The 26,328-nt window shown below is 36.2% G+C and overlaps 5 protein-coding genes across 5 annotated transcripts; 2 read left to right on the top strand and 3 right to left on the bottom strand.

Annotated features, from left to right (window-relative positions):
• Window positions 1-760: 760 nt before the first annotated feature.
• On the bottom strand, window positions 761-2,639 carry LOC111785020 (uncharacterized). Its single transcript, XM_087126469.1, has 5 exons — window positions 2,427-2,639; window positions 2,135-2,327; window positions 1,954-2,057; window positions 1,774-1,846; window positions 761-1,391 (listed from the first exon to the last, which is right to left on the bottom strand). The coding sequence occupies exons 2-5, from the start codon at window positions 2,205-2,207 to the stop codon at window positions 1,018-1,020; spliced, it is 624 nt and encodes a 207-aa protein (XP_086982595.1). The 5' UTR covers window positions 2,208-2,327; window positions 2,427-2,639; the 3' UTR covers window positions 761-1,017.
• A 664-nt stretch (window positions 2,640-3,303) lies between these two features.
• Window positions 3,304-7,054, bottom strand: LOC111799879 (glycolipid transfer protein 1). The gene is made up of 7 exons (XM_087126020.1): window positions 6,849-7,054; window positions 6,333-6,462; window positions 5,930-5,985; window positions 5,305-5,435; window positions 4,586-4,721; window positions 3,944-4,075; window positions 3,304-3,687 (listed from the first exon to the last, which is right to left on the bottom strand). Exons 2-7 carry the CDS (start codon window positions 6,448-6,450, stop codon window positions 3,652-3,654), a joined length of 609 nt encoding a protein of 202 aa, XP_086982146.1. The 5' UTR covers window positions 6,451-6,462; window positions 6,849-7,054; the 3' UTR covers window positions 3,304-3,651.
• Window positions 7,055-7,752: 698 nt separating this feature from the next.
• Window positions 7,753-10,323, top strand: LOC111785019 (large ribosomal subunit protein eL14y). Its single transcript, XM_023665502.2, has 5 exons — window positions 7,753-7,848; window positions 7,980-8,081; window positions 9,469-9,598; window positions 9,712-9,824; window positions 9,983-10,323. The coding sequence occupies exons 1-5, from the start codon at window positions 7,846-7,848 to the stop codon at window positions 10,034-10,036; spliced, it is 402 nt and encodes a 133-aa protein (XP_023521270.1). The 5' UTR covers window positions 7,753-7,845; the 3' UTR covers window positions 10,037-10,323.
• Window positions 10,324-11,800: 1,477 nt separating this feature from the next.
• Window positions 11,801-13,704, top strand: LOC111785018 (large ribosomal subunit protein eL14z; the record flags this gene model as incomplete). The annotated part of the gene is given in 6 exon segments (XM_023665501.2): window positions 11,801-11,872; window positions 11,874-11,984; window positions 12,114-12,215; window positions 12,811-12,940; window positions 13,041-13,153; window positions 13,364-13,704. Coding segments are annotated over 6 exon segments (582 nt in total), but the record flags the coding sequence as incomplete, so codon positions are not given.
• Window positions 13,705-18,572: 4,868 nt separating this feature from the next.
• LOC111799876 (casein kinase 1-like protein 10) lies at window positions 18,573-24,172 on the bottom strand. Its single transcript, XM_087126335.1, has 15 exons — window positions 24,014-24,172; window positions 23,482-23,817; window positions 23,338-23,378; window positions 22,720-22,789; window positions 22,458-22,606; window positions 22,285-22,380; window positions 21,885-21,955; window positions 21,327-21,388; window positions 21,148-21,211; window positions 20,977-21,061; window positions 20,665-20,791; window positions 20,470-20,543; window positions 20,311-20,371; window positions 19,337-19,473; window positions 18,573-19,239 (listed from the first exon to the last, which is right to left on the bottom strand). Exons 2-15 carry the CDS (start codon window positions 23,555-23,557, stop codon window positions 18,958-18,960), a joined length of 1,395 nt encoding a protein of 464 aa, XP_086982461.1. The 5' UTR covers window positions 23,558-23,817; window positions 24,014-24,172; the 3' UTR covers window positions 18,573-18,957.
• Window positions 24,173-26,328: the final 2,156 nt, after the last annotated feature.

The raw sequence follows: 26,328 nt of genomic DNA, 5'->3' as shown, positions 1-26,328 counted from the left end.
ATAACCTCTTAAAGATGGTGTTCCTTGCCTATAAACTCATGATCATTCCCTTAATTAGCGAATATGGGACTCCCTTCCCAACAATCCTCCCGTCGAACAAAGTACACCATAGAGCCTCCCTTGAGGCCTATGGAGTTCTTGAACAACCTCCCCTTAATTGAGGCTTGACTCCTTTCTCTGTAGCCCTCAAACAAAGTACATCATTTGTTCGACACTCGAGTCACTTTTGACTACACCTTCGAGGCTCACACCTTATTTGTTCGACACTCAAGAGTTCTATTGACATAGCTAAGTTAAGGGTATGACTCTGATTCTATGTTAGGAACCACGAATCTCCACAATGGTATAATATTGTCCAAATCTCTCATGGCTTTGCTTTTGATTTTCCTAAAAGGTTTCATACCAATAGAGATAGTGTTCCTTGCTTATAAACCTATGATCATCCCGTGGATTCCCTCCTAACAACTTAAATCCAAATCCACTGCAGGCTCTTATGAGCCTTGACAGCTTAAAAGGCTCTCTGAACACCCAAAAGCTTCCATGGCATCCTTGTTAGACATGGATGGAACAGTGGTTTAAGGGAGGCAGTTGGAGAATTTTCTAGGTGATATAAGAGATTTGTATTACCCGAGAAATGAAATGTTCCATGCTACACAAATATGCAAGACTGACAGTGCAACAATAAGCTCTATCTAAGTGCTGTTATTTGTGACTACAATGGTTCTGTCAATCAGTGATTTATGAGGATCATACCACTGCATTGAAAAGGGGCGCTGAATATATAAATTCAAGCTTCAGATTACGTGTGGGTCATCGTTTGAAGAATGACTGTTGGTTACATGTTTACACAGACAACTTTGTTGGTGATAAAATTATAACTGATGACTGAAGCTAAAGTCATATGATTCATATCATCTCCAAGGCAACAAAATTATGTTCATATACGGGCAAGGAGAATCCATCTGAAGCACCCAGCTCGACTAGAATGCCGTTTAGTTCCTTGTCTGGAATTTCTGCTCACCCCTGTTCTTCATCAACTGCTTCCAACACTGGGGTTGGTATGTCTGTTAAAGAGTTATTCTCCCTTGATCTAGAGGATTTTGTTGATTCACCCCCGTCAGATGACCCCTTAGATTTCCTCCGATGTGAGTGTTTTGGGGCAGGATTTTCTGAGCTTGATGAACCCCCTTGATTCGAACTACGATGACGTCGTGAGCTTCGATTACTACCTTCTGCAGCAGATTCGCCTGAAGGGCAGGATGAGCGTTGTCGCCTAGAACCTTTCTCAGAGTGTCGCCGAGCAGAAGAAGAGTCTAAAGACGTGTCTGATGATGTTTGCGATTTCGACTTTCGAGATCGATTTGCCTTTTGCACATCTATCTCTCCAGACTCTATACAAACATAACTTCCATTACCAACATCACTTCACCATCCTCAGAAACTCTAAAAGATACAACAATCTACCAGCATTTTAAACCAGATCTCAGCCACCAAGACTAGGCAATCAAAATACAATAGATCAAACATCTATATTCATGACTTGAATGTAAACAGTCCTGAATTTCCATTTTGACATGATGAGCTATGTAAATGTTGAATCATTTATCAATGCACATGATTAAACTATTAGCTTTATATTTTTCGCAGGTTGAATGATTCATCCAAAGAAGAAACGAATACACATTCATAAACTAGAGTGCCATTTAAACCTTAACTTTCTATGAGTAAACGAATTAAAATTTTCAGATAAAAGTAGAAGAAGATGAAGCAAACCTTTGCTGGGGAGTTCCCCACTAGTATTCACCAAATCCCCTGAGTCTTGTGGCGAAGATTTGAACTCGTTCATCTGTGCAATTTCCCAACATCCACAAAATCCAAATCGACGTTCACAAAACTTTAAAACACAAGATAAAATCAGAAAAGGGTGAGATTCCATCCTTTGATTGTTCTTACCCAGCCAGGATTATTTTGATTACCAGATGGACCATCCCATCCAATATGAGCAACATGTTTAACGTCAGTGGGAAGCCCAATCTGCATTTCCTGTTCCTTTTCATCTGCAAATTTCCATCAAATCAATCAATCAAGTCCCAATCCTTTTCGAACGAAAACGATAACGAAATCGAAAACATACCGAAAATCTGTGAAATGTATCTTAGTCCTTTTAAGAGGCCCTTTACAGAGTTGCCCTTGACAGAGGTGCCCATTGTTCCAATTAGCTATATAAACTGAAAACTTAACTACCCGATCGCGAGAGAATGAAAAAGAAAAAAAAAAAAATAGAAAAAGAAAAAAAACTCCAACCACGATAATCGATAATCCTACACCTGCGATTCAAGATCCAAATGCAGAGAAAAGCAAGGAAGATGAAATTACTCGTTGATTCAAAGAGATTTCAAAATGAAGAGAGAATCGAGAGAAATTACCTTCGCCGAAAGAATCTGAAAGCTACAGGTAAGTGAAAATGGGGGAAATCGGCAGGTTTTGATCGACAGGGACCGGTGAGGAAAAGGGGGAGGGAATCGGAGCCGGAGTCCAGTCAATCAAAACCTGGTTGCTTGAGAGAAGAATGAATTTAGGATGAATTTACAGAGAAGGAGGAATAGAAATTCGAATGGAGAGGGCAGATTGATGAGCTAATCTTAGTGCAGGTTTTCAATGGCTGTTTTGTGAAAGCGCGGGAACAGCGGTTGGGGCGGGGACTGTACGGCCATCCACTCTCGCAATATTTTCTCTTTTCCTTTTTAATCACATCTTTTTTGCTTTTTTAAAAAATATTAATTTACTTGTTCTCTTTTTAGTTTTTAGTTTTTTTTTTTTTTTTTTTTTTTTAATTTTATTGGTTCTATTGTTGATGTTTTTAGAATTCTAAATATATATATTTTCTTTTTAAATGGCTCATTTGTTTTTGTTTATTTATCTAAAGTATTGTGCTTAACTTTTGATTGAAATGACAAGAAACAATTATGTAACCAACCAAAATAAATAAGAAAAAATTGCACAAACTACCTTTAAATTATGAAATTGATTACTTCTTAAATTTGATCGATTCACCCATATACCTTAAGTGTTGCAATAAGCCTATCTTATGCTTTCTTTTTATTTGAGTTGTGTAATTTTTATGATTTCTTTAGCTGAAAAAAAGGCTCAATAACAAGTTTATCGATAGGTCACTTTACATTTCAATTAGACAATGCTTTACAAAATTTAAAAACTCTTAGATGTGATTGCAATGATGAACAAAGTACATGGAACACGTTAATCTAATCAGAACTTCTTAATAAAGAAAATTCAATAATGTGATGGTAACAAACCCATCATTTTAAGGGTGGTGGTTTGTCTAATTTTTCTTGCAACTTTCAAATTTATAAATGTCAAAAATATTAAAAGATGATTTTACAAGATTAGAATTCTCGTTAAAGACGTAAAAATGTCAATCAGCTAGTTGTGTTAGAAACACAACAAAAGAACATACAAAATAGAAACATGAGAATACCAAATCAAAACACAATTGAAGTCTAACGATTATGTCTGAATTTTAAGGATGTTAAAAGGATTTTAAATAAGCTATAATATAAGTGCATAGAGGAAGTAACACAATATAAAGGAGACAAGGAGACGACAACTCGATTTTCAGGAACGACCAGCCTCTCACGACGCCTTAAGATCGTCCAAGCCAAAGCTAGCCTGTGAAAGAGAGTATTTATTTCATCAGTCCTCTAAAACATTTTCCTAACCAAATTGAGACAGTTCATAGATACTATAATCTATATAATCTATTGATTCATTGCTAATGACATACAAAATTGAATAAGAAAAAGTTAATATCGCCCTAAAGGCTCAGAAATTTCAGTTAATAAAAAGCATAGCTACCTTGCAAAACTGAACTAGTTCTATCAAGTTTGAAAGTTTGACATTTCTTCAGGAATTTGGGGAAACTTACCAGAAATTTGTGATTCTCTGCGAGGAGAGGTGAAAATTTTGTACAAAATTTCTCAATGTCAGCTTCAACATTGCCATTGCCTGATAGAACATCCATAAACTTCTTACGATCGGGAGCAAGCTTCATGGCGACCTACAATTTTAGTATCCGATTAGAATCAACATATAATTTTTCATAAGCTGAATTCACGGATTGAGCTTAACGATATGAAATAACTTCCAGTTAGTTCAAACATTATAAATGTATTTGAAGCAGTAGAAGGTTTAACAAAATTTGCCATGATTCTGTATTTGCTACGTGTTTTTGTTTACTGAAAGTGACGTTAACTTTCGAATCTTGAAATGTGAACTCATATGTTACACCATGCTCGATAAAGATAAACGAGTTATAGACCAAAAAAGATGCTGGTAACACGACATATACCAGAAATAGAACTCAAGGAATATGCGTATGGGCTTCAGCGGAATACTTCAGTGCATTTTTAAGCTTCTATTGATCCCTAAAATCCTAAGTTGAAGGAAAATAAAGAAGGCGAGAAAAAAAGAGGAAAATAACTGCTGCAACTAACAAATTGGACCAAAAATCACCCCCTTATACCAAAGAATTTAAAAATTAAATTAAGTAGAGGCATCAGAGGATTACAGTGAAACTTGAACTGGCCAGCCAGCCATGCCACTTTTTCAAGGTTCTGCCATATGCTTCTGTACAAGCACGGGTCATTGTCCAATCCTGATGCTCCAGTAAGTTGCGAAACAGTTGTACCAAGAAATCCAATGCTCTGACAGGATCAAAGTATGCAAGTAGGATCAAAGTGTGTGTTAATCAAATTGATCCAAGATCATTTGCAGAGTTATTTAGATGATTATATTTCTGGGTTTAGTTAAAAACAAAGATTTATTCATTATTTTCTAAAAAAGGGAAAAACAGCAATTTGGTTCAGTCATTCACACTGGAGATGCAACTAAAAACTCATCCTTGTATTAAGAAGTGCAAAGAGTCACATCGAAGTTTTATCAAAATGCTTTTGCAGGTCGTGTGCAACGCAATAACCAAGAAAATGCAAGGATACGCATCCAGAGGGGGCAGGGGAAAACTGAAGTAGTTGTAGTTCATCTACTTATTTCAGTTAACTGCAAATTATTTTGTATCATTTTGATAATCTCTTTAAAGTATCTCGTGGAAGATGGGGAAGGCTACCATCACCAATTAGATTTTAGCACTGTAACATGTAATGACAAACATAGTTAAGTTGTACATATTCGTGTTCAAAAGCTTCCTTGATAACATTCAACATATAATTCTCCAGTGGTGTAAAATTCCAAAGGAAAAAGGAAACAGATTCACTACAGACATTATCTAACCTTGTCAACCAAAGAAGACCATTTGTGCAACTGGATGATCCTTTTGCAGTATTAGTTTCAATCTCAGGCTTCACCAAGTGATACAAGTACTTGAATGCAGGTGGGTTGGAACAATACTTGGCGTCCAATCTCTACAGATACAAACACTAAGGTGAAAAAAACATAAACGTTACAGAAATTAGCGGTCTATAACAAAATCACAAGCATTGATATAATTCCCAAAACTCTAGAACAGCAAAGGCATACATTTGTCTTCCTTTAAGAAGTACAGTTTTATATCACGAATGCTTATAAACACCCGTGAGTACTCAAGTTAGATGTGTGTTTTATCTTTTCAGATACCATACATTTTTTCTACTTTTCCAGCTACGTTTCTCATTTCCTCCAATCATATTTGGAAAATCCAATAAAAGAAGACAAGAAAATTAGTAAGTCCTAAGTCCAGTAACAGTGATTAGTAGCCTATAAACTCAAACAAGACAGATAAAATTATGCGAACAGATGCATACAAGCTTCGATGTTTCCCCCTTGAGTAAAAAAAACAGGCTGCCATAAACGGGCCTCATAGACAATGATATTCTACAAACTTAATGAATGGGAAAAGAATATGACGTGCGCATCTTACCGAGATGTTGCCTCCAATGTCAGTTTTAACAAGTGCCATAGAAGCTCCAAACTTATCTGCATTAGAAATAATTGAGACGTTAATTTTAAGATATCAATTCATAAAATTGATCAGTTTGTGGTAACCAAAGTATGAGATTGCAATAATGCTTAGTTGCAATAGGAATTCAATATTGATGTGGAAACAAATGACTCGAGACTGCAGAAACCTTAAAAAGACAAATCTAGTTCTCTAGTCCACTAACAAAGAAATATCAGTCTACTAACTTCATGCAGGCAAATGATAAAGCCCATGTTTATCTTCTTGATATAACTCTCTTTCCTCAAAATGAAATCATATGCAGTCAAACGCCAGGAAACTAGAGAATCATTTAAAAGGCAAAAGGATTCAAGAGGCACTCCACCTATAACAGGCAAAATATGTTTGCACACTTCCAAGAAAGGCTTGGTCAAAATCTCCCCTGCTTCAGATTTGACATGCTGAATCCCTTCCAAGGCAGGGGCAAAAACAGTTCCATCCATTTATAGGCCTTGCTGCATCCAAACAAGTACATGAATTCCTCACAGAGAACACTTAGAAATAATTAATTTCCGTCAGATTCCTTCACAATCACCAGTCGAACAGAAAAGTCGCTTCTCTTCGAGATACAAAGCAATACGGAATTCAACAAAACAGTAATGTCGCAAAATAATATCGATTAGAATACAAACTGCAGTTGATCAACATCAAGACATTCAACTAGAATTAAACTTCTTCATTCAATTTCATCTACCTTTAATCCGGAACAAAAATGAACGAAAATAACACAGACGTAAATGAAATCAATATACAATTTAATCAGATCACAGCGTACAGCCGAAAACAATCAAGTGTAACGAAGAAGAACTCCGGCGAATGAAGTAGAGAAATGTATGCTTACAGTAAGAAGAGATCCTTTGTGTTGTTGATTGGTGCGGCGTTGAGAGCTCTGATCAAAGCAGCGCGAGATAAATTGAAAAGATCAGGGCAGGCTGGAGAGAGGAAGACGATACCGGAAAGTGTGGGATTCGAGTAGTAACAGAAGTTCTGATAATATCTCTCTTCTAATTTTAGCGGTGCTGTTTACGTCGCCAGACGAGCAAGAAAATACTATCACGTGAGTTGTTCGATAATTTTTTAAACTATATATTTCTAAAAATTAATAAAACTTCATATAATGCGGCACCAATTTTTATTTATTTTATTTTTTTATTACAAAAATAATAACATATTATTCCGCTCTCGAGCCTCCTTATCAAGTTCGATTTGACGTGTCAGTAAGAAACTATCACATGGCACCGAGCATGTGACTCTCACATCAGGCAGATCGATGACACCGAGCATGTGATACACAAGCAGAAGAGCTAAAACGTTGTACTAAAAATTATGTCGAATATGTCAAATATGTTCTTATAGTAGCATTGTTAACTTCATCATTTTAATTTTTACGTGATTTGCCCCTCAATTTTGCAAAATAATTTATACGTCTTTGCGTTTCATAGATCATTAAATTTTAAAAATTATAAACAGATAATACACTAAATTTAAATTTATTAATTTATTATATATAAGTTTTATATATATATATATATATATATATATATATATATATATATATATATAACTGGTGAATGAATAAATTTTAATGTTTAACTAAATCTAAGATGAAATTAATATTTTATAATAAATAGTAATTTAAATGGATAAAAACGGACATTTTCTAATTTATATTTTGAGGTTTATTTATCTTGGATATAAAAATAATAACTTTTAATCGGGGGCCTAAAATCGTAATTTCACAAGGAATAACATATAGAAGGAACCAATTATCTGGACCCAGAACAGAGGAAAGAACCCTAGGCTCGTCGCCCGTCTCTGTAAAACCCTACAGCCGGAAGATGGTGAGGCTTCTCTTCCTTCGTATTTCTTCTCCTAACTACGAATCGACAGCGCATGGTGGTGGTGTTTTCTTCCTGAGTTTATGTTCTGCGGATTGTTTATGAATTTCGTGTTTTCTGAATTGTTTCTGTAGCCGTTCAAGAGGTATGTTGAGATCGGGAGGGTCGCTCTCGTCAACTATGGCGAAGACTACGGGAAGCTTGTTGTGATTGTCGATGTCATTGACCAGAACAGAGTAATTTTCTCTGCTGTTACTTACTTTTTCGATGAGTATTACTTTTTAGTTTGAATTTGTATCAATCCCCTTGACATTCATAAGCCACGGAAAACGGTAGCGCTATGCTTCCCCTCTCCTTTGTTTCTTCTGAATTTGATGTTTGCGTTATGATCTAAACATATTAATATCATAAAATTCTGCTATTTATTATCTAGGAAAATTATTTCATAGCTTTTTCAAGTTTGAAGTGATAATTGTTGAAATAATATACAGCATTCCTTATTTAACTTTATGTTCATTTAGTAGGTCGCTAATTAGTGGTCATTGAATCAGTAGTTGGGTTGAGGATGATGCAAATTACTACTGATTGATGGTTAGCTTGAACTGTTTTCTCTGGCTGATTCTCCAGAAACCAAAAGGGGTGTTTCGTTGGTTGTTCAAATTTATGGTTGTTTGATGCGCTGATGATTTTAATTGTTTTTGGGACTTCTCGTGAGTCTACAAATACAGATGTATGTCGTACTGGATGTTTGTAAACATTCATGCTTGTTTCAATGGATATCTTCCATTTTTTCTTTCCCTACTGAATTTGATTATACAGTACCCAATTGTCTTTTGTAGAAAAGAAAGGATTTGGATGGATTTGGCATATGCATGCATTTTATGTTGTCATTTCCTGGTGACTTGGGTTTAGTTTTTTCAATATTTGACTAGTTGCTAACAACACGAGCATAGCTCAACTATTAAGTCGTTTTTACTTCCTCTGAGAGGTTGTAAGTTCGAATCCCTTCCTCCATGTGATATAACACTTGATTTTTTTTTTTATTAGTTCATGTTGGATGATGGAAGTCCCACATCGACTAATTTAGGGAATGATCATGGGTTTATAAGTGAGGAATACTTACTCCATTGGTATGAGGCCTTTTGGGGAAACCCAAAACAAAGCCATGAGAGCTTATGCTCAAAGTGGACAATATCATACCATTGTGGAGAGTCGTGTTCGTCTAACATGGTATCAGAGCCATGCCCTAAACTTAGTCGTACCAATAGATTGGTAAATCCTCATATATCGAACAAAGAACTCCAAAAGAAAAAGGAGTCAAGCCTCCTCGAAGGCAGTCAAAAATGACTAAGACTCCAAAGGAGTCGAGCCTCGATTAAGGGGAGGCGCACTTTGTTCGAGGGGAGGTGTTGGATGATGGAAGTCCCACAACGACTAATTTAGGGAATGATCATGGGTTTATAAGTGAGGAATACTTACTCCATTGGTATGAGGCATTTTGGGGAAACCCAAAACAAAGCCATGAGAGCTTATGCTCAAAGTGGACAATATCATACCATTGTGGAGAGTCGTGTTCGTCTAACAGTTCATTCTATGTATTTTTTTTAATGCTACTGTGTACAGGCTCTGGTGGATGCTCCTGATATGGTCAGGTCTCAAATGAACTTCAAGAGACTTTCTCTTACTGACATTAAAATTGACATTAAGAGGGTCCCTAGGAAGAAGGAGCTCATTGAAGCCATGAAGGCTGCTGGTATGCTTTTCAACTGATTTCACTTTCAAATACTTAATTCTTCTACTACCACCCTCAATTGGGGTGTTGTTTTTGTTTGCCTCAAGTCTAACCCATTGTTTCGGTCATGTCAGATGTTCAGAAAAAGTGGGAGGATAGCTCTTGGGGGCGAAAACTTCTCGTTAAAAAACGAAGGGCATCCCTTAACGATTTTGATAGGTTCAAGCTAATGTTGGCCAAGATAAAGGTCAGTGATGATATGTGATGTGTCTGTACTTTCTCTTGTTCCCCCCACCCTCTTTCTTTAGCATCGATAAGTATAAGAGCTCTAAACCCGCTGTTTCTCTCGTGTTCTTGATTCATGGCAACCTATTTCTCAAATGGATATTATTTATATTTTTGCAGAGAGCTGGATTGGTGAGACAAGAGCTTGCAAAGCTGAAAAAGAGTGAATCTTAGAAAGCACATTTCTTTATCCTCAAATTTTGTTAGAGATCAATTTAAATGTTGTGGATTGTTCTCCCTTTTGCTTCTCAAGCACTTGAGAATTTGGGTTGCTTCTGAAGTGCATGGAGTTTTGGACATCCAAGTGTAGTGAGTACAACTGCATATGCCTTCTGTTTTCTATTTGTTTGTTTGTTTGTTTAATGTCTGCTTCACTTGCTTGAACTTTCATTTAGTAAGCAGTTCAGAAAGTATATGATTGCTACCAGATCTTAGTGCAATATCAAACCATTTTATCAAAAGCTTTTTTAAATCCTTTCCTCTGTGGACTGGTGTAGAACTCAGAGACATCTGCTTTGAGCGAACTTAGGTTAGAATATTTGGTGGTTTCTCTACTTGCTGATTACGCTCGGGATCGAGAAAAACCCTAGTTGCGAGTTTCAGTTATTTTCTGGTTATGCCCTGTAATGAGTGAATCAGCATCCTCTTCAATGGTGCGAAGTAGCAAAGGTGCAATCGTTTGACATAAACATTGCTGACAGCAATGTTCTCGTTTACCATTCCTTCTTTGTTGTGCCTGTCAATGGCGTCGTTTGTGGATAATGGTTTGTTATAGTTAATTATTTATTTATTTATTTTATTATATTGAACACAATTCTTGGATTCATAGGAAAAAATCATGGGACTTGAATGCAAATCTAATTGGTGTAATGAAGATTTTTATTGAATGGTGCCCTCCATGGATGCAATGAAAACAAGTTAAACTAGTTTTTGTGATGTTTCGATTCTTTAATTAAAACGAAGCGGTGTGATGGCCCTTTCAATCAAGGTACGTGAATCAAGGTACGTGCAACGACTAAACGATACTCTCCTAGCGTGAACATCCATGTCCTGAGTTGAAGTGACAATTAGCACGCCCTATGAGTTCGGTCACAATTGTACTTTGATGGCAGTGGACTTACGATTGTGAGACACTCACTTCCACCCACAATTACTTCCACCCACAATTGAGTTGAGCTTATTTGTTAATGCGTCGCCTACGGTCAAGCGACATATGCTCGAGCTTCTAGTCTCGGTTCAAGAAAGTTTCAAAAAACAGGGGCACGGTCAAGCGACATATACTCGAGCTTCTGGCTTTGGTTCAAGAAAGTTTCAAAAAACAGGGGCAGAGAGATTTCGAAGAGAGTTTTGAAAGCAAGATTTGAGAAATTGAAATTGGTGTTATATGGGAATGTAAGCAAAAGACAACAATGTCGAGTAGGGAGCATCATTTCCATGGATTTCAAGTGAGAGACACATAAGATCTTAGACCTACAACGATCGATGAATAATTAGATTTGTGAATAATAAGATTACCCTCTACATTTGCTAAGTGAAGAACTTTCTTGGTTGCTATCAAGTTGTGGAAGTGAAGCAAATATGCACTCCAAAATGATAATGTCGATGCTTTGGCTCAACTCACCCTAGAACACGAGATCAAACTCTCTCGTAGCGTCTCGATTGAAATCCTCAAAATGAATTGGTGAAATGCATCCCAAATATGTGTCTATCCAGTTCTGAAAAAAGTTGAATATTTTGTAGAAGAAGAATATTTTGGAGAAGAAGAATTAAAATCTTACACTATATTTAAATACGTTTTTCTATTACGGTGCTCGTTGTCACATAATCACTATCCAAACTTTTATACGCTCACATACAAATAATTTAAAATATATTGTAATCCACTCATTATTTTTCAAAATATTTTTGTGTTTGTTCTTTTTCAAAATATAATGATCTAACAATTTCACAAAGCACCATGGGGGGCTGAATCGTAATTTTAAAGTTATGAACAGAACAGTCGGGTTTTCTCATCCAGAGTCTTATTTGGATCTACATGGGAAGAACAAACCCTAATTGCGACATCGTATAATCTTCTCTCATCGCCTTGCCCATCTGTGGAAACCCTAGCAGTACGAAGATGGTAAGCATTCCCGTCCTTAGTTTCTTTCCGTCGAACTATAAAGCTACGGAGTATGATCGTATAATTTTCTTCCCTAGTTTTTGTCCTACGAGTTGTTTCTGAATGATGTGTTCTTTTATTGGTTCTTAGCCGTTCAAGAGGTACGTTGAGATCGGGAGAGTCGCTCTCGTCAACTATGGCGAAGACTACGGAAAGCTTGTGGTCATTGTCGATGTTATTGACCAAAATAGAGTTTGTTCTTTTTGCTATTACTATTGAATTTGGTCGATGATTACTAGTTTTCAGCTTGAAGTTGTACCAATCCTCTTAGATTTTAGAAATCCACTGATAACTGAAGCTTTCTTTTCTCCACTATTTGTCTTGGAAGTGCCCTCATCAGTATAGATGCTCATTTCTCTGGAATTTAATGAAATAACCACCTCTTAGCTTCTTCAAACTCTTCTATTTGAAGTGATACTGTTGAAGTAATTTATGGCATTGTCATTGGTTAGCTCTTCTGTTACTGATCGATAGTGTGGTTGAACATGCAAATTTTAGTTTATTAATAGGTTAGCTCTTCTGTTAGCTTGATCGTTAGGGATGTTTGAATAATTCAAATTTATGGTTCTGAGCTCACATGATTTATTTCTCTTTCTAGTACTTCCCTTTAATCGACAATATCAAATCTTTTTGGTTGGAAAAGAGGATCTGGATGGAGTTATCATCTGTGTCCACAGTTTTGTTTTGAACTTTGTATCTTTTGTTGTCATTTCCTGGTGTCTCGGTTTTAGTTTCTTTAAGATTTGATTAGTTTCTCACTCTATAATTGTAATGCTACCACATACAGGCTTTGGTAGATGCTCCTGATATGGTCAGATCTCAAATGAACTTCAAGAGACTTTCTCTTACTGACATTAAAATTGACATTAAGAGAGTCCCTAGAAAGAAGGAACTCATTGAAGCTATGAAGGCTGCTGGTATACTTCTTAACTCAATTTGCACTTTCTGATACCCACCCAACGCACCTCACCTTTCATGTTCTTTATTTGCTTTAACCTGTTGTTTTGATCATGTCAGACGTTCAGAAGAAGTGGGAGGATAGCTCTTGGGGAAGAAAACTACTCGTGAAGAAAAGAAGGGCATCACTTAATGATTTTGATAGGTTCAAGCTAATGTTGGCTAAGATAAAGGTCAGTGATGTTGTGATGCAATCTGTAGTTTGTACTTCCTCTTGTTTGTTTTTGACCTTTTTTTATGCATTTGATACATGAAAGAGTTTGAAATAAGTTTTGTTTTATTAATCATTGACACATGAAGTGTTCTATTGTTTCTGTTGTGTATTGGCTGGATGACAACTCAATGCTTATGGATCAACATTATTATTTACTCTCTTTTTGCAGAGAGCTGGATTGGTGAGGCAAGAGCTTGCAAAGCTGAAAAAGAGTGAATCTTAGAAAGTGTATTTCTCTAGCGTCAAATTTTGTTACTAGTTGAAGTTATCAGTTTTGGATTTTGTTCAATTCTGTTTCTCAAGCCTCAGGAGTTCGGGGCTGTTCGGGGTTGTTTTGAGGTTTATGGAATTCTGGACATCTAGTGTAGCGAGTTTTTACTTGATTTCTTCACAAGATGCCTACATCACTCCAATTAAGCAAGCATGTATCTGAATCTGCTGAGTGCTGATGTTTTTCTGCTCAACTGTTAAAATCGGGTTTCTGTGGCTATGGATATGGTTTTCGATTTCTATTTGCTTTTCTGAATTTTATGTCTGGATTCCCTTGAGTGCCCCATTCATTGATGAAATATTAGATACTGCAGTTGTGCTACAAATTAAGATGATTTCAAGCATGGTTTCATGACTAAGCCTGCTTCATCTGCTTTAGCTCTTACTTATACCCTGTGTTAGAAATATATCGTTGCTAACCAATTCATAGTGCAGTACCAAACACTTCTATCTTCATTCTTCACTTTTATCAGAAGCTTTTCTGTATCCTGATCGCTCTGGGCGGGTAGGACAAAACGCCACGAGATTTGAGCAAACTCCACTTAAAAAACTTGATGGGTTTCTCTTCTTCCTCAACCTTGGGATCAAGTAGTCCCAAAGGTGTTTACCTCTGATGTGTTGCCTCCCAAATATGGCTATCAAGGGTATCTTCTGGGAATGGTGATTTTTCAGATATCCTTTCCTCGTGTAAATCGCTCCATGTGGGGCTCGTGGTAGTAGAATAAGAACCAAACCATGGAGTTCTGAATGTTGCATATGAAAAGTTGGGTGAAAAGCTCGGCGAAAAGCCAGGCGACAGTGTTGACGACGACAATGAAGGTAATAAACTACTTCCAAATACTTGAATTTCTCTTGTTATTTTCAAAGCTTGCAGACGTGATTCTTTTAAAGTCTGCCCTCTACGGCATGATTTCACCCCAGTTGAACCTATCATATCATTAGAAAAGCCTTTACTCTTGTATAATATGTGCATCTCTGATTTGAACAAAGTAATTTTACCCCCTTTCATCTATATGTTTAAAGGTTCCAATCTTAGATGATATATGAATCACTCTTGAATATTCAGCAGCTAACTTTTCTGTAGAATTGTTTCCACTGCTTCCACTCAATGCTATGCAAATACATGATGAAATTTACATGCTTATTGTGAAGGACGTCGAAGATTCTCGAATAATCGTAGACATCAAACGATGCCTCGGCTATTGTTGTCATTGTTTTTTAGCATATCAGGGCAGGGTTACATTGACAAGGACGTGATTTCTATACATGTAAAGTCCATTATATCTAGACTGAATAAAGAAATTTAATGGAAGCTTAATTACATTAATAATTGCTTAACGAAGTATATACTTCTATTGGTAAAACATTTAATCCACTTCCATTCTTAATGTCACGGCTTAATTTGAAGTTCAATTTCCTAACAGTAATTATGTATATATATTATCTTGTCTTTTTTTTTTTTTTTTTTTTTTTTATTAAGTTCCATATTTACGTGTTTTTTCTTATGAGAGGTTTTAAAATGCTAAAGTCCACCGTTAATAGATATTGTTCTTTTCTCATAGATATTGTTCTTTTCTCTTATGGAAGGTTTAAAATGTCAGGGAGAGGTTTCTATGTCCTTATAAGAATTGTTTCGTTCCCATGTCCCACCTATATTGCCCTATGCTCACGACCGATGTCCCACCTATATTGCCCTATGCTCACGACCGAATGAGAGTGGTCAATATTTAAAATTGATAGTTATTACTATACCAACAATATGAATTTTATTTTTTGATAGCTCAATCATAATAACTTTAGAAACATCCTAAAACGACCCAAGTTAGTCTATAAAGATAGTCTCCACTCTTATAAGCATTTTAAAAAGAACCCACGTTAAGTAACCTTTTCGAGATTGTCTTAATAAGAAGCACGAGTGAGAATAAAACATCCTATTTATGTAGTCTAAAATAGTATCTTAAAAAGGACCAATAGATGGTAAGAGTTTTTTCTTCTCGTTTTGGTTCGTCCTTATCTCATAGTCTAAGTATCTTAAAAAGGACCAATAGATGGTAAGAGTTTTTTCTTCTCGTTTTGGTTCGTCCTTATCTCATACGACAAAAGAATTAACCGTCATTTATTGTTGAAACCAATAAAAAACATAATATTTTAAACTTTATATATAAAAAATATTTAAAAGTTAATAAAAACACAACTGAATTCATTAATAATAAAAAACTTTTACTTACTTTTGTACGATGTTGCCTTGTATTAATTTGTTTGTATTGTGTAGATAATAAAAAAATCAATCTTTTTAATACTTTTTTTTTTAAATTTAAACAAATTTCAATTAAAAATGAAAAACTTTTATTAATGGAAAAAATCAAACACCCAAAAATAAAATTAAAAAAAAAAAAAAAAAAAACACATAATTCTTCAAAGGCTTAATGTCAAATCCAAGCCATCTGACCCATCAGAGCTACAATCATTCTCCTCAGTACTGTTGAGATCAATCACTTCTTGCCGTGGCTGCCGCTGCTCCGCCGCCGACCGGGCACCGGTCGTCCTTGCGCCACCATTATTCCTTTGATTTTGGTTCCCCTGCCACCTCTGCCCTGCTGCAGCCTCGTTAACACCGTTGGCGGTGGTAGTCCGACGCGGCGGCGGCGGTTGGGCCAACAACGGATGAAGCGGTAATAAGTGAGCCATGTCGACGGTGGGGCTGGGGTAGCTTCTAAGAGACGACGGCTGCCGCGGCGGTGGCATCGTCAAACAATCGTTAAGCGTAATTTCGGGTTCTCGAGAAGCAGAGGCTTGTCCATGGAAATAATCGGTCCATACCGGCGGCCGCTGAGAGCTTGCCGAAGAAGGAACCAAGCGGCTACCATAAGAAGCAAGATCATTCTGCAATAAATGGTAATTGTAATGGTGATTAAGAGCTTCAGAGCCAAAAATCACTTGACCACAGAGCCCACAAGGGGCACCAAAAATTGTGCTTTTCCGGCGAGGCGGCCGGGAAGAAGTCTCGCCGGAGGCCGATAACAGCTCTTCTAATGATGGGTTCCAACCAGATTTTTCATAGGGGGAAGAACTCCATGGGAAAGCCAGAGAAGGTGAGAAGGCTGTGAGGAAAAACAGAGCAAACAGAGCAAACAGAGCAAACAGAGGAGCTTGAAGGAAGAAGGCGGCCATGGCGGAAATGGGCAAAACAGAGATGATATTGAATTTGGAGATGGTGAGAGGTTCAATTTATAGAGATGAAAAAGGTGAAATTTAATGCACATTTGAAAGAGAGGTAACCTACTAAATGGCTTCGCTTTAGGACACACTCATCCTACCAAAGATAGCCACTTTTTGTTTCATCTATGCTTTAGCTTAGAGGCCATTACCCTTATTTGAATATACGTTTCTTTAACCGTCCTTGTCTTCGAGTGATATAGTCAACTCGAATCGAGTTTAACTTGTTACAATATATATCTTCGACTGACAAGCTAGACGTTCCAATCACTCCACATTAGCAAATTTATCTATAGTCTAGATTAAGCATTGTTTTATAAATTGATAATAGTTTTCGTTACGTAAATATTTTATTGTTATTTCACTTTTAATTGAGTTGGGATAGTTTAAAATGGGTTTATTTGTGATTAGTTCAACGTTAGTTTGTAAGGTTCGTGACGGATGTCTATTTCCCTCCGGATAGGTGGGGATTAGGGAAGGGAATGGAGGTAAAAGCTTCTCGAGCTAAACCAAGATATTAGAGTTACAACCTCAATTCTGTTATGAATTTAAATGAATTGTTAATTTCTTTTTGTTAAAATATTATTTTGGTCCGATGTACTTTTAAGTACCATTCCATTTTAGTCCGTGTATGTTAAATGTTTTTAATTATAGAGTTTCAGCTATTACGCACTCTTTTAAGGGTGACTGTTTTTAGGCAAATTTACCGGCCGTTTCTGCACCTCTATCTCATTTATCACTGAGCGGTCATTTAGGAGCCTTAGCTAGTGATTCGGGCTATTTCCCTCTTGACGATGAAGCTTATCCCCCATCGTCTCACTGGCCGACTTTGACCCCTATTATTTTGAGATCATACCTAGTCTTCAGAGTTTGCCTCAATTTGGTACGGCTCTCGTGGCCCCCACTGAAACAGTGGTTTATCCCTAGATGTCTAGTCAACTGCTGCCCTTCAATGCATTTCGAGGATAACCATCTAGCTCTGGGTTTGAGTGACACTCCACTCCTAACTACAACTCATTCGCTGAATCTTCAACATCAGTCCATTCGAACCTCCAAGACAAGAGCTTGATGCTTTGAACTTTTGGGCAGACGGGTTTGGTGAAACAGGAGGGAAATTCTATAAAAGCAACTCATTAAATGTTTTTCAAGTTCCTTTACTTTCAATAAAGTCTAAAGTTGACCCAACCATTAGTTTATAGTTAATTTTTGTTTTGAAAAATAGTATTTATTAGCATTCCTTCTATACATTTTGGAAATATAATCCGTGTCTTGTTACATAAAAATTATTATTATTTAACTCATTTTATTAATAATTAACTTCAATTAGGAGCTCGATTAATATTCCGTAGAGAACTCAATTTTTGCATATTTTTCATGAATAATCTTCGCCATGTCATTTGGAAAATTTTACGAAAACTAAGAATTTAAAGTCGAGGGTCAAAATTCAAAGTAAAACTTTTTTTAGTCATGGCACACATTACCTTGCATGTTATTTTAAAAAATGGAGAAATTATATTAAACATTATATTACATTTTTTTTCTTATGAAATATAATCGAATTTATTACAATATTATACATTATTCTAATAAAAATTATATTAGAAAATATAGTGTCATAAAAAAAAATGAAGAAAAATTCTCTACAAAGAATCTCGGACTCCAATTCTCGCAAAGTAAATAAAAAATATCTCAAGAATGGAGAATGAAATAGAAAATCTACGTGAATGAAAAGGCCAGCCCGCCTCATTAACATCTCGCCTCATAAACATCTCTAAACAAGAGTATTCAATTCATCGAAATAAATTCATAGAATAAAATATGAAAAGAAGAATCATAAAAGGATTTTTCATAAAAATCTATATATATAAAATTCTTTCTTCCCAACAAGCAAACATAATGCTTAATCTTAGCCTTAGATTTGCATACTTAATGTAAAAATAAATGAATAGAGGAAAGCAAAAAGGATGTTGGAGTAACTGTCTCAAATGTATTATTAACAACTTCCTAGAACCAAACAAGAACAAGCACCATTGTAATCAAGAAAATCCATGGAGGTTTTGCTTCCAACAGTGTTTTTGCAGAGAAAATTTCATTAGATTTTGTAACGTGTGGATGAACCGAGCCAACCGATGATCGATACACATATACAAGGTTCAAATCATATAACATACATACCGTAGGAGCTGGGAGCATTTTACAGAAGAAGATACATAGGGTGTTGTTATGTTTTGACCATTCACACCGTCACTAGTTATACCAAGATTCATCTGTTTTCTTTCATTTCCTCTTCCCAGTTCCAATAGACAACATCTCGAAGCTCCGGAGTGTATCATCACGACCACCTTTTGTAGTTGACGAACGGGTAAAGTTTGTTGTTTTCGACTCGAAACCAGGTTGAACCCTTTGGCCTCCAGATAGGCGACTACTTGTTGACACCAGCCGACTTGATCGGATTTCACTAGGCTCCCCAGAGGAGCTTGGTCGACTGCTCGATAAAACAGGCCTCTTCGAGATGCTTCCATTCCTATAACTACTGCGGACCCTTTCTGAATCAACTTGCTGTAATGAAAGAAAACGTTTCAACTTGGTTAAAGTAGAGAAAACAGCATAGTATACGCTCAGAAAGAGTGGAACAAAACTCAAGTTGGAGCAGTACCACATCCTTGGAAGACGGTACATCATCAGATGATCTGTGTCTGGAATGATCACCATGCAAACCATGCCCACTGGCGTTCCTTCTTGCGAATGCCTCAGCTCCACCGGAGAATCTATTGTCTCGGATATCTTGGCCCACTAAATCACATAGTAAACAATATATCAACTTCGTAGCATACATTGGCTAGGAATGTCTAACATGAAGAGAGAGCTCTCAAACCCCAATGCTCCCAAAATATTTTTACAACAAAACAAGTATATATCATAGCAGTTGAAAGAGAAGAATAGTTCTCAAACTGATGCTTGCAGCAACTAGCAGCAATGGACTAATACAAAACATTCTGCAATCAAGGATAACCGAAATAATGCTGAATTCTCTCTCTCTCTCTCTCTCTCACCTTATCCTATTGTACACAAGCTTGTCCTCTTTGGGCTTTCCCTTCCGGGCTTTCCTTCAAGATTTTAAAACGTGTCTTAGAGAGGTTTCCACACCCTTATAAGGAATGCTTTGTTCCCCTCTCCAACTGATGTGAGATCTCACTATCCACCCCCCTTGGGGGCCCAGCGTCCTCGCTAGCACACCGTCCGGTGTCTAACTATGATACCATTTGTAACAGCTCAAACCGCTAGCAGATATTATCTTTTTTAGGCTTTCCGTCAAGGCTTTAAAACGTGTCTACTGGAGAGAGATTTCCACACTCTTATAAGAAATGATCTACTAGGGAGAGATTTCCACACTCTTATAAGGAATGTTTCATTCCCTCTCCAACCGATATGGGATCTCACACAACCAAAGTCATATCCCTTGTATGCATGCAGATCATTAATCAAAAACATGATATAACCAAGCCAAGTGAAAATGAAGTTTGACGTAAGAAACCATCTCTCCAAGGCATAGATTAGCTAAGGAGGTAATATTCAGCCAATTTCAACAGTTTATAGTTTACCCTATCCTTCTTGAGAAAGGGAACCGACCTGGATGCTTTTCCACTCTTTCAGCAGATGGTCCGGGGCTGAGACCTGGTTTTCCACTAGGCTGTAGGGAAGCAACAATGAAAAATTATATTATTAGCAAAACAACTTTATTTTCCATCATTGGGCAACTATAAGCATCCAAGCAATTAAAATACAGACTCGTGATTTTGAACTGGAGCCAATCTGTGGATATTTCAATATAGTCCAGTCAAATACATAGTCAAATTGATATCCTGCAAACAATGACCAGTGTGATGCCGTTAATTAGACCCTAGATGTAGTAAGAGGATTTCAACATGTACCCTGTGTGTATCAATAGTACAAGGACAAGAGAAATCAACAATTCAAACGAACCTTCGCGGATGAAAAGGTCTCGGAATAATCTCTTCAGATACGAATAGTCAGGTTTGTCTTCAAACCTCAGTGATCGACAATAGTGGAAGTAGGATGTAAATTCTGAGGGAAATGACTTGCAGAGAACCTAGAAACATGTTGATATGTCAAGTACGTCCATGAAAAAACTTCAAGCAAATTCAATTATAATTTGTAAGAGACAAACTGGCATATGGCAAGCACACTGGTCCAGACAATCACCTGTCCTCACCGTATGTCACTTTGTCACATTTATATTTTTGTAAACGTTAATGTGCGAGCGAGTAATAATACCTCTACTGGAGTAAGCATCTTCTTTTCACTGATCTTGTCATATTTTTGCTTTTTAGTCCCTGCCTTCAGCCCTTGCCAAGGAAGGCTGAGATAAAGATTCATGAACTTAGGTCAAAATCTGATGTCAAATAGATATTAGTAGGAAAGCAAGCATCAAGTTATGTGTGGGACCTTCCCCTTAGAAAATACATGAGCACATAGCCCAGTGATTCTAAATCATCCCTCCTGCTTTGTTCTGCAATCAAATCAAGTAGTTTTCTATAAAGAATCTGGCTGACAGAAAAAAAAAAAAAAAAAAAAAAAAAAAAAAAAAAGTATAAAAAAGACGACGAAGAAGAAGATTGCCTCACCAACTCCAAGATGAGTATTGACACTTGCATAGCGAGCTGTTCCGGTGAGGTTCTTATTTTCTCTGTCACAGAAGCAAGAGAACCCACCAAGGTTAATTTAGAAAAATAAGAATGAAGATCAGCTAAAAACTTCACCACAATATAAGAGGAAAAGATTATCTCATAGATGCAAAATTAGATAAAAAAAAAAAAAAAGGAGCATTCAGATCCTACTCAAGTGCTAAGAAATACCCAAAAGAACAAGGATTCCCAGCTCATGAAAGACTTGTTTGAACGATCAAGTCACTTTATCACTATATTCATCATTGAATTTTATGACAATGAGACATTACCATGGAGTTGAAGGATAGAATAAGGTTTATAAGGCATTTGAATTGATAAACTATTTGCTGACATATGGCTACCTACTCTACCATGGTTGTTCATAGCTAGGCATGTTTAGTGAACTGAAAACTGAAGTTTCACGACTCAATTAGTTAGGAGTGTCACGATTATTCAAGGGAAAATGCAGATAAAAGACATGCCAGAGTCACAAAAAGGTAATAGATGATAAGTTACCTGTATGGTATATGCTTGTGTGTCTGAAGATCTCTGTACTTTTTTGCAAGACCATAGTCAATGATGTATACCTGTTCACAAAAGCAAGGTGATTTGATTTAATAAGGTATAAGCCAAAGATACTAACTTTCCAATCAGCTACCCCCTTTCCCTATAAAACTGATACACGCAAGAACTTAAATTGAAGTCATTTTCTTTCTCGTCTCTGCATTATGACCTTGAGACGGCAGAAACTACTAACTTCATGTGGGATCCAGACCTAGCTCGGTCACCGACATGGAATAAACTTAAGTACCAACAAACGCATAAAGTACAAATAAGAAATGAGATTCTAAATGCCATCACTAACATTCTCAAATATTATAAAATACAATACAAAATGTTGTTCAATACATAATACCTGGTTAGCCTTTCGCCCCAAGCCCATTAGAAAATTGTCCGGCTTTATGTCACGATGAAGGAAACCACGTGAATGCATATATTCAACTCTGTTTAACTACAGGGGAGAGATAAAAGAATGAGCACTGCAAAAATAATCAGTAAGATACTACTTAAAAGTATCGGCAAACTAACCAACTGATCTGCAAGCATCAAAACCGACTTCAAGGACAGTTTCCGATTACAGTAGTTGAACAAGTCTTCTAGGCTTGGCCCAAGAAGATCAATAACCATGACATTGTAATCACCCTCAACTCCAAACCATTTGAGATGGGGGACACCAGCTACATACATAAACAAAGAATATAAAGAGAAAAAACCTACATCTATTGGACATAAATTCTAAGAGAGTATAATTAACATCACTCGGAGTAAATGAACTATAAATAAAACCTACTTCCTCCTTGAAGAAGCATGTATAATTTTGACTCGTAGTGAAGCTGAGGGTGCTTGGTTTTTGAAGATTCCTGAGGAAACAAGAATATCATGAATGAATCACCAAAATCTAGAATTTTATCAATGTACAATATAAATCAAATGGTGGATATGGTTATCATTGAACGCCATAAACGACTTAAGTAACGGAGCAGAGTAAATTAAAGCATCAGAATTCAGAAAGACAGCAAGATTTCACTGTCTTTTCTTCCCTCTTCCCCACTCTTGGCTTAAACGGTAAGAGAAAAGAAATATGTATCTAATAAGTCTTGATAGAAGTGTCTAAAAGAGAAGAAACTCGGTAAGCAACCAAAACTAATGGATTTCATCCAATTCTTAACTAATGGAGACAACAACACTCAAAATGCCAATGTGGTTATTAAAGTTTCCAGCCATATGCCCAACTTGGTGATCACAACAAAAGTTCTAAAAAGACAAAAATCAAAACTCAGACATCAGAGGACGATCTTTGTTAAAGGAAAAAGTTCATTTCTAATCTTGATGGAAAAATATCACAATTGGTTAGATCGCGATATCAGCACAAAGGAGAAATGGAAACACAATCGAATTACCCACTTACCAGCTTGACAGCCACTTCCTCTCCCGTTTGCACATTGGTTCCTGAATAAACCAAACGAAACACCATCAATGTCGGCCATGTTTTTCATACACAAGCACGTGAATTACAGGACCAATCGAATAACAAAGCACATGAGTTGCATACCCAAATAAAGCTCGCCAAATGATCCGCTTCCGATCTTCCTCCCAAGCTTAAACTTCCCACCTACAATATGCTCCATCACCTAATTTACTAATCCACCAAACTCGCGCCTATATATACGAATCAGCTCAGAACTTAGCCCATCATAAAAGAAAATGGCACAAAAATGCTTCCCCGCCGGACAATCCCGTTCCCAATCCAGGTACCGCCTCGATTAATCTCGGGATTCAAATCATCAAATACAACCTCTGATCCACACCATGGAATCCAATGGAAATGATCGAAAATTCCATTAAATCCACAAATCAGGCAGAAAAGCTCACAAAACACATTCCTTCCCTACACATAGAAATGGAAGAACAAAAATGCGGAAACATCAAAAACGGAATGAAAACGCATGTAAGAGAAATGCAATTACATCTGGAAAAAGGGAATTGGAGATGAAAAGGAGATGGCGGTAGAGAATTTGGAGAAGAGGAAATGAAGAAATTGATAATAACAAGAATGGTAAAGATTTTAACGTCGGAATATATACCGGAAAGGGATTTTCGGATCTGAGTTTCGGACAAGGATCAAGTTTGTTCGGGGATTAGAGAGGAGGAAGAGGAGATTATTTGGTGGAATTTGACGGAGTGAAGAAAAGGAAGCGAGAAAATGAAGGAAAATGGATGACAAAAAAGCTTCGGATCATTCATTCTTCTTCTTAAAACCACTGTTTATGTTTTTATTTATTATTTTAATCTAACTGCCAATCTGCTGTCCTTCAGCCTATTTTTCTACGCTACACTCCCCTACCTTTATCCAATTATAATTCGACGCGTGTAAATTAAGATTTTCCCTTTTTTTTTTTTTTTTTTTTTTTAATTTGTAAGATAGATTTATACGCCTGTAATACTATATATATATTTTTTTTTTTTCAACGTTGGCCTGCTTGATTGATAGACTAGGGACAAAAATATTTTATTTTTAAATGTATTTGTAAAATAATAATAATAATAATAATAATATAAAAATATATTTTTTATCTCTAAATTTTTATTTTTATTTTTATTTCGCGCTAAATTTTAAAATGTTACATTTTTATCGTACTTTAAAATGAATATATACGTCAAAAATGAATTAATTAATATTTGATAGAAAAAGTATATGGTTTTAATATTAACAAATTCAGTTGGACTCATGTTGGATAGAGGCTTAAATATAATTATTAGGTGGTGGGGTAATTTAATTTAAATAATTACTCACATTATTTGTTTTAAATAAATGAAGTCTTTGACTTCATCTTTATTTTTTTTTGTTCTTTTAAAAAAGATTAATTAAAAACATGACAGTGATATAATTTGAATTGATATTGAAAAAAATAGGAAACTTCCGAAAACATTCAATTTTATTTTACCTTTTGACTTTGACTTTTCGTAACGTCTTAAAATTACTATTTGACTTTGACTTTTCATAAGGTCTTAAAATTACTCGTAGAAATCCAAATTTTTATTCTAGGTCACTACCACATCATTCTAAATCTCAATTTCCACTAAAAAATTAAATATATTGAAAAAATAATATATTTTTTAAACATGCTATAGGATATAATTAAGTAGCTAATCAATATTTAAAGTTTGTTTATTAAAGGCCCAAAACTCCGGTTAACATAGACACGGCCATACATAATATAGAAATCACACTTGGGAAGGGAGGACAATTAGCTAGAGCAACAGGTGCTGTAGCGAAACTGATTGCAAAAAATGAGAAATCGGCCACATTAAAATTACCTTCTGGGGAGGTCCGTTTGATATCCAAAAATTGCTCAGCAACAGTCGGACAAGTGGAGAATGCTGGGGTAAACCAGAAAAGTTTGGGTAGAGCCGGATCTAAATGTTAGCTAAGTAAGCGTTGTCCTATAGTAAGAGGAGTAGTTATGAACCTTGTAGAAGGGAGGGCCTCAATTGGTAGAAAAAAACTGCAACACCTTGAGGTTATCCTGCACTTGGAAGAAGTAGAAAAAGGAATAAACGAAAATTAATTCTAACTCCCAGATGATTAAAAAAAGAAAGTAAAAAGTCTCGAAAATATTATTCTATTTGACCAATACACCCTAACATTAGGAAATGAAATAATCGAAAATCTCGAGTAACTAACCAGACCCAGACTGTAAAATCAAAAGGTAAATATAAGTCAAAATTTATGTAACATGTGAGATTGCTTTCTATAATTGAGAAGAAACAAATTTGGACACTAAATATAAATTTCATCTCTAAAGTTAAAAGTACAAAAATTTACTCTATAAGCCAAACACCAAATATTATGAAAGGTTTGAAGCTAAAAAAAAACAAAAAAGTAGCATATGAGGAGATGACGATGGAGTCAAAGAAAGCATGTGAAAGGTAAGGGCCCGGCGAGGGTTGGTCCCTCCCTCGCAGCAGAATCCAAAGAGATGTCACACACCTATCATGAACATTTCGACAAAAACAGAAAAAGCATTCTCATTTTTCACTACAGAGAATAAATGCGAGAACAGAAAAAACAAAATGGAAAGTTTGGTACCAATCATGGAGGAAGATGACGGTAGGGCTTGCTTTAACCACACACTTGCAACTTCTGAACTTAAAATCACGTTAATTATATGTTAATTATATGTTAGAATCTTTAAAATCACGTTAGTATCTTAGTCGACTGTGAAAAGAAGTATTCCATATCGGTTGAAAATAGAACGAAGCATTCTTTATAAGGGTGTGGAAACTTCACCTCAATAGATGCTTTTTTAAATCGTGATGCTGACGATGATACATAACAAGCTAAAGCGGACAATATTTACCAGCGGTGAGCTTGAACGGTTACACATCCAACAACCTA

This window comes from Cucurbita pepo, chromosome 8, assembly GCF_057944985.1.
Source record: "Cucurbita pepo subsp. pepo isolate OVF chromosome 8, ASM5794498v1, whole genome shotgun sequence".
Taxonomy (NCBI): domain Eukaryota; kingdom Viridiplantae; phylum Streptophyta; class Magnoliopsida; order Cucurbitales; family Cucurbitaceae; genus Cucurbita; species Cucurbita pepo.
Note: the sequence above shows the minus strand (reverse complement) of the source record. Positions and strands in the feature narration are given on the sequence as shown.

Excerpts from the sequence above, each read along its gene's own strand:
- LOC111785020 (XM_087126469.1), bottom strand. The coding sequence starts at position 2,207 with ATGGGCACCTCTGTCAAGGGCAACTCTGTAAAGGGCCTCTTAAAAGGA. Across the intron at positions 2,058-2,134 it reads ATACATTTCACAGATTTTCG|ATGAAAAGGAACAGGAAATG; the intron begins GTATGTTTTCGA and ends GGAAATTTGCAG. Across the intron at positions 1,392-1,773 it reads TGGGGAACTCCCCAGCAAAG|AGTCTGGAGAGATAGATGTG; the intron begins GTTTGCTTCATC and ends ATGTTTGTATAG.
- LOC111799879 (XM_087126020.1), bottom strand. The coding sequence starts at position 6,450 with ATGGATGGAACTGTTTTTGCCCCTGCCTTGGAAGGGATTCAGCATGTC. Across the intron at positions 5,986-6,332 it reads ACATATTTTGCCTGTTATAG|ATAAGTTTGGAGCTTCTATG; the intron begins GTGGAGTGCCTC and ends TTTCTAATGCAG. Across the intron at positions 5,436-5,929 it reads ACATTGGAGGCAACATCTCG|AGATTGGACGCCAAGTATTG; the intron begins GTAAGATGCGCA and ends TTGTATCTGTAG.
- LOC111785019 (XM_023665502.2), top strand. Across the intron at positions 9,599-9,711 it reads TGAAGCCATGAAGGCTGCTG|ATGTTCAGAAAAAGTGGGAG; the intron begins GTATGCTTTTCA and ends CGGTCATGTCAG. Across the intron at positions 9,825-9,982 it reads TAATGTTGGCCAAGATAAAG|AGAGCTGGATTGGTGAGACA; the intron begins GTCAGTGATGAT and ends ATATTTTTGCAG.
- LOC111799876 (XM_087126335.1), bottom strand. The coding sequence starts at position 23,557 with ATGGAGCATATTGTAGGTGGGAAGTTTAAGCTTGGGAGGAAGATCGGA. Across the intron at positions 22,607-22,719 it reads CATGCTTCTTCAAGGAGGAA|CTGGTGTCCCCCATCTCAAA; the intron begins GTAGGTTTTATT and ends TTATGTATGTAG. Across the intron at positions 20,544-20,664 it reads AGACCTTTTCATCCGCGAAG|GATATCAATTTGACTATGTA; the intron begins GTTCGTTTGAAT and ends CATTGTTTGCAG.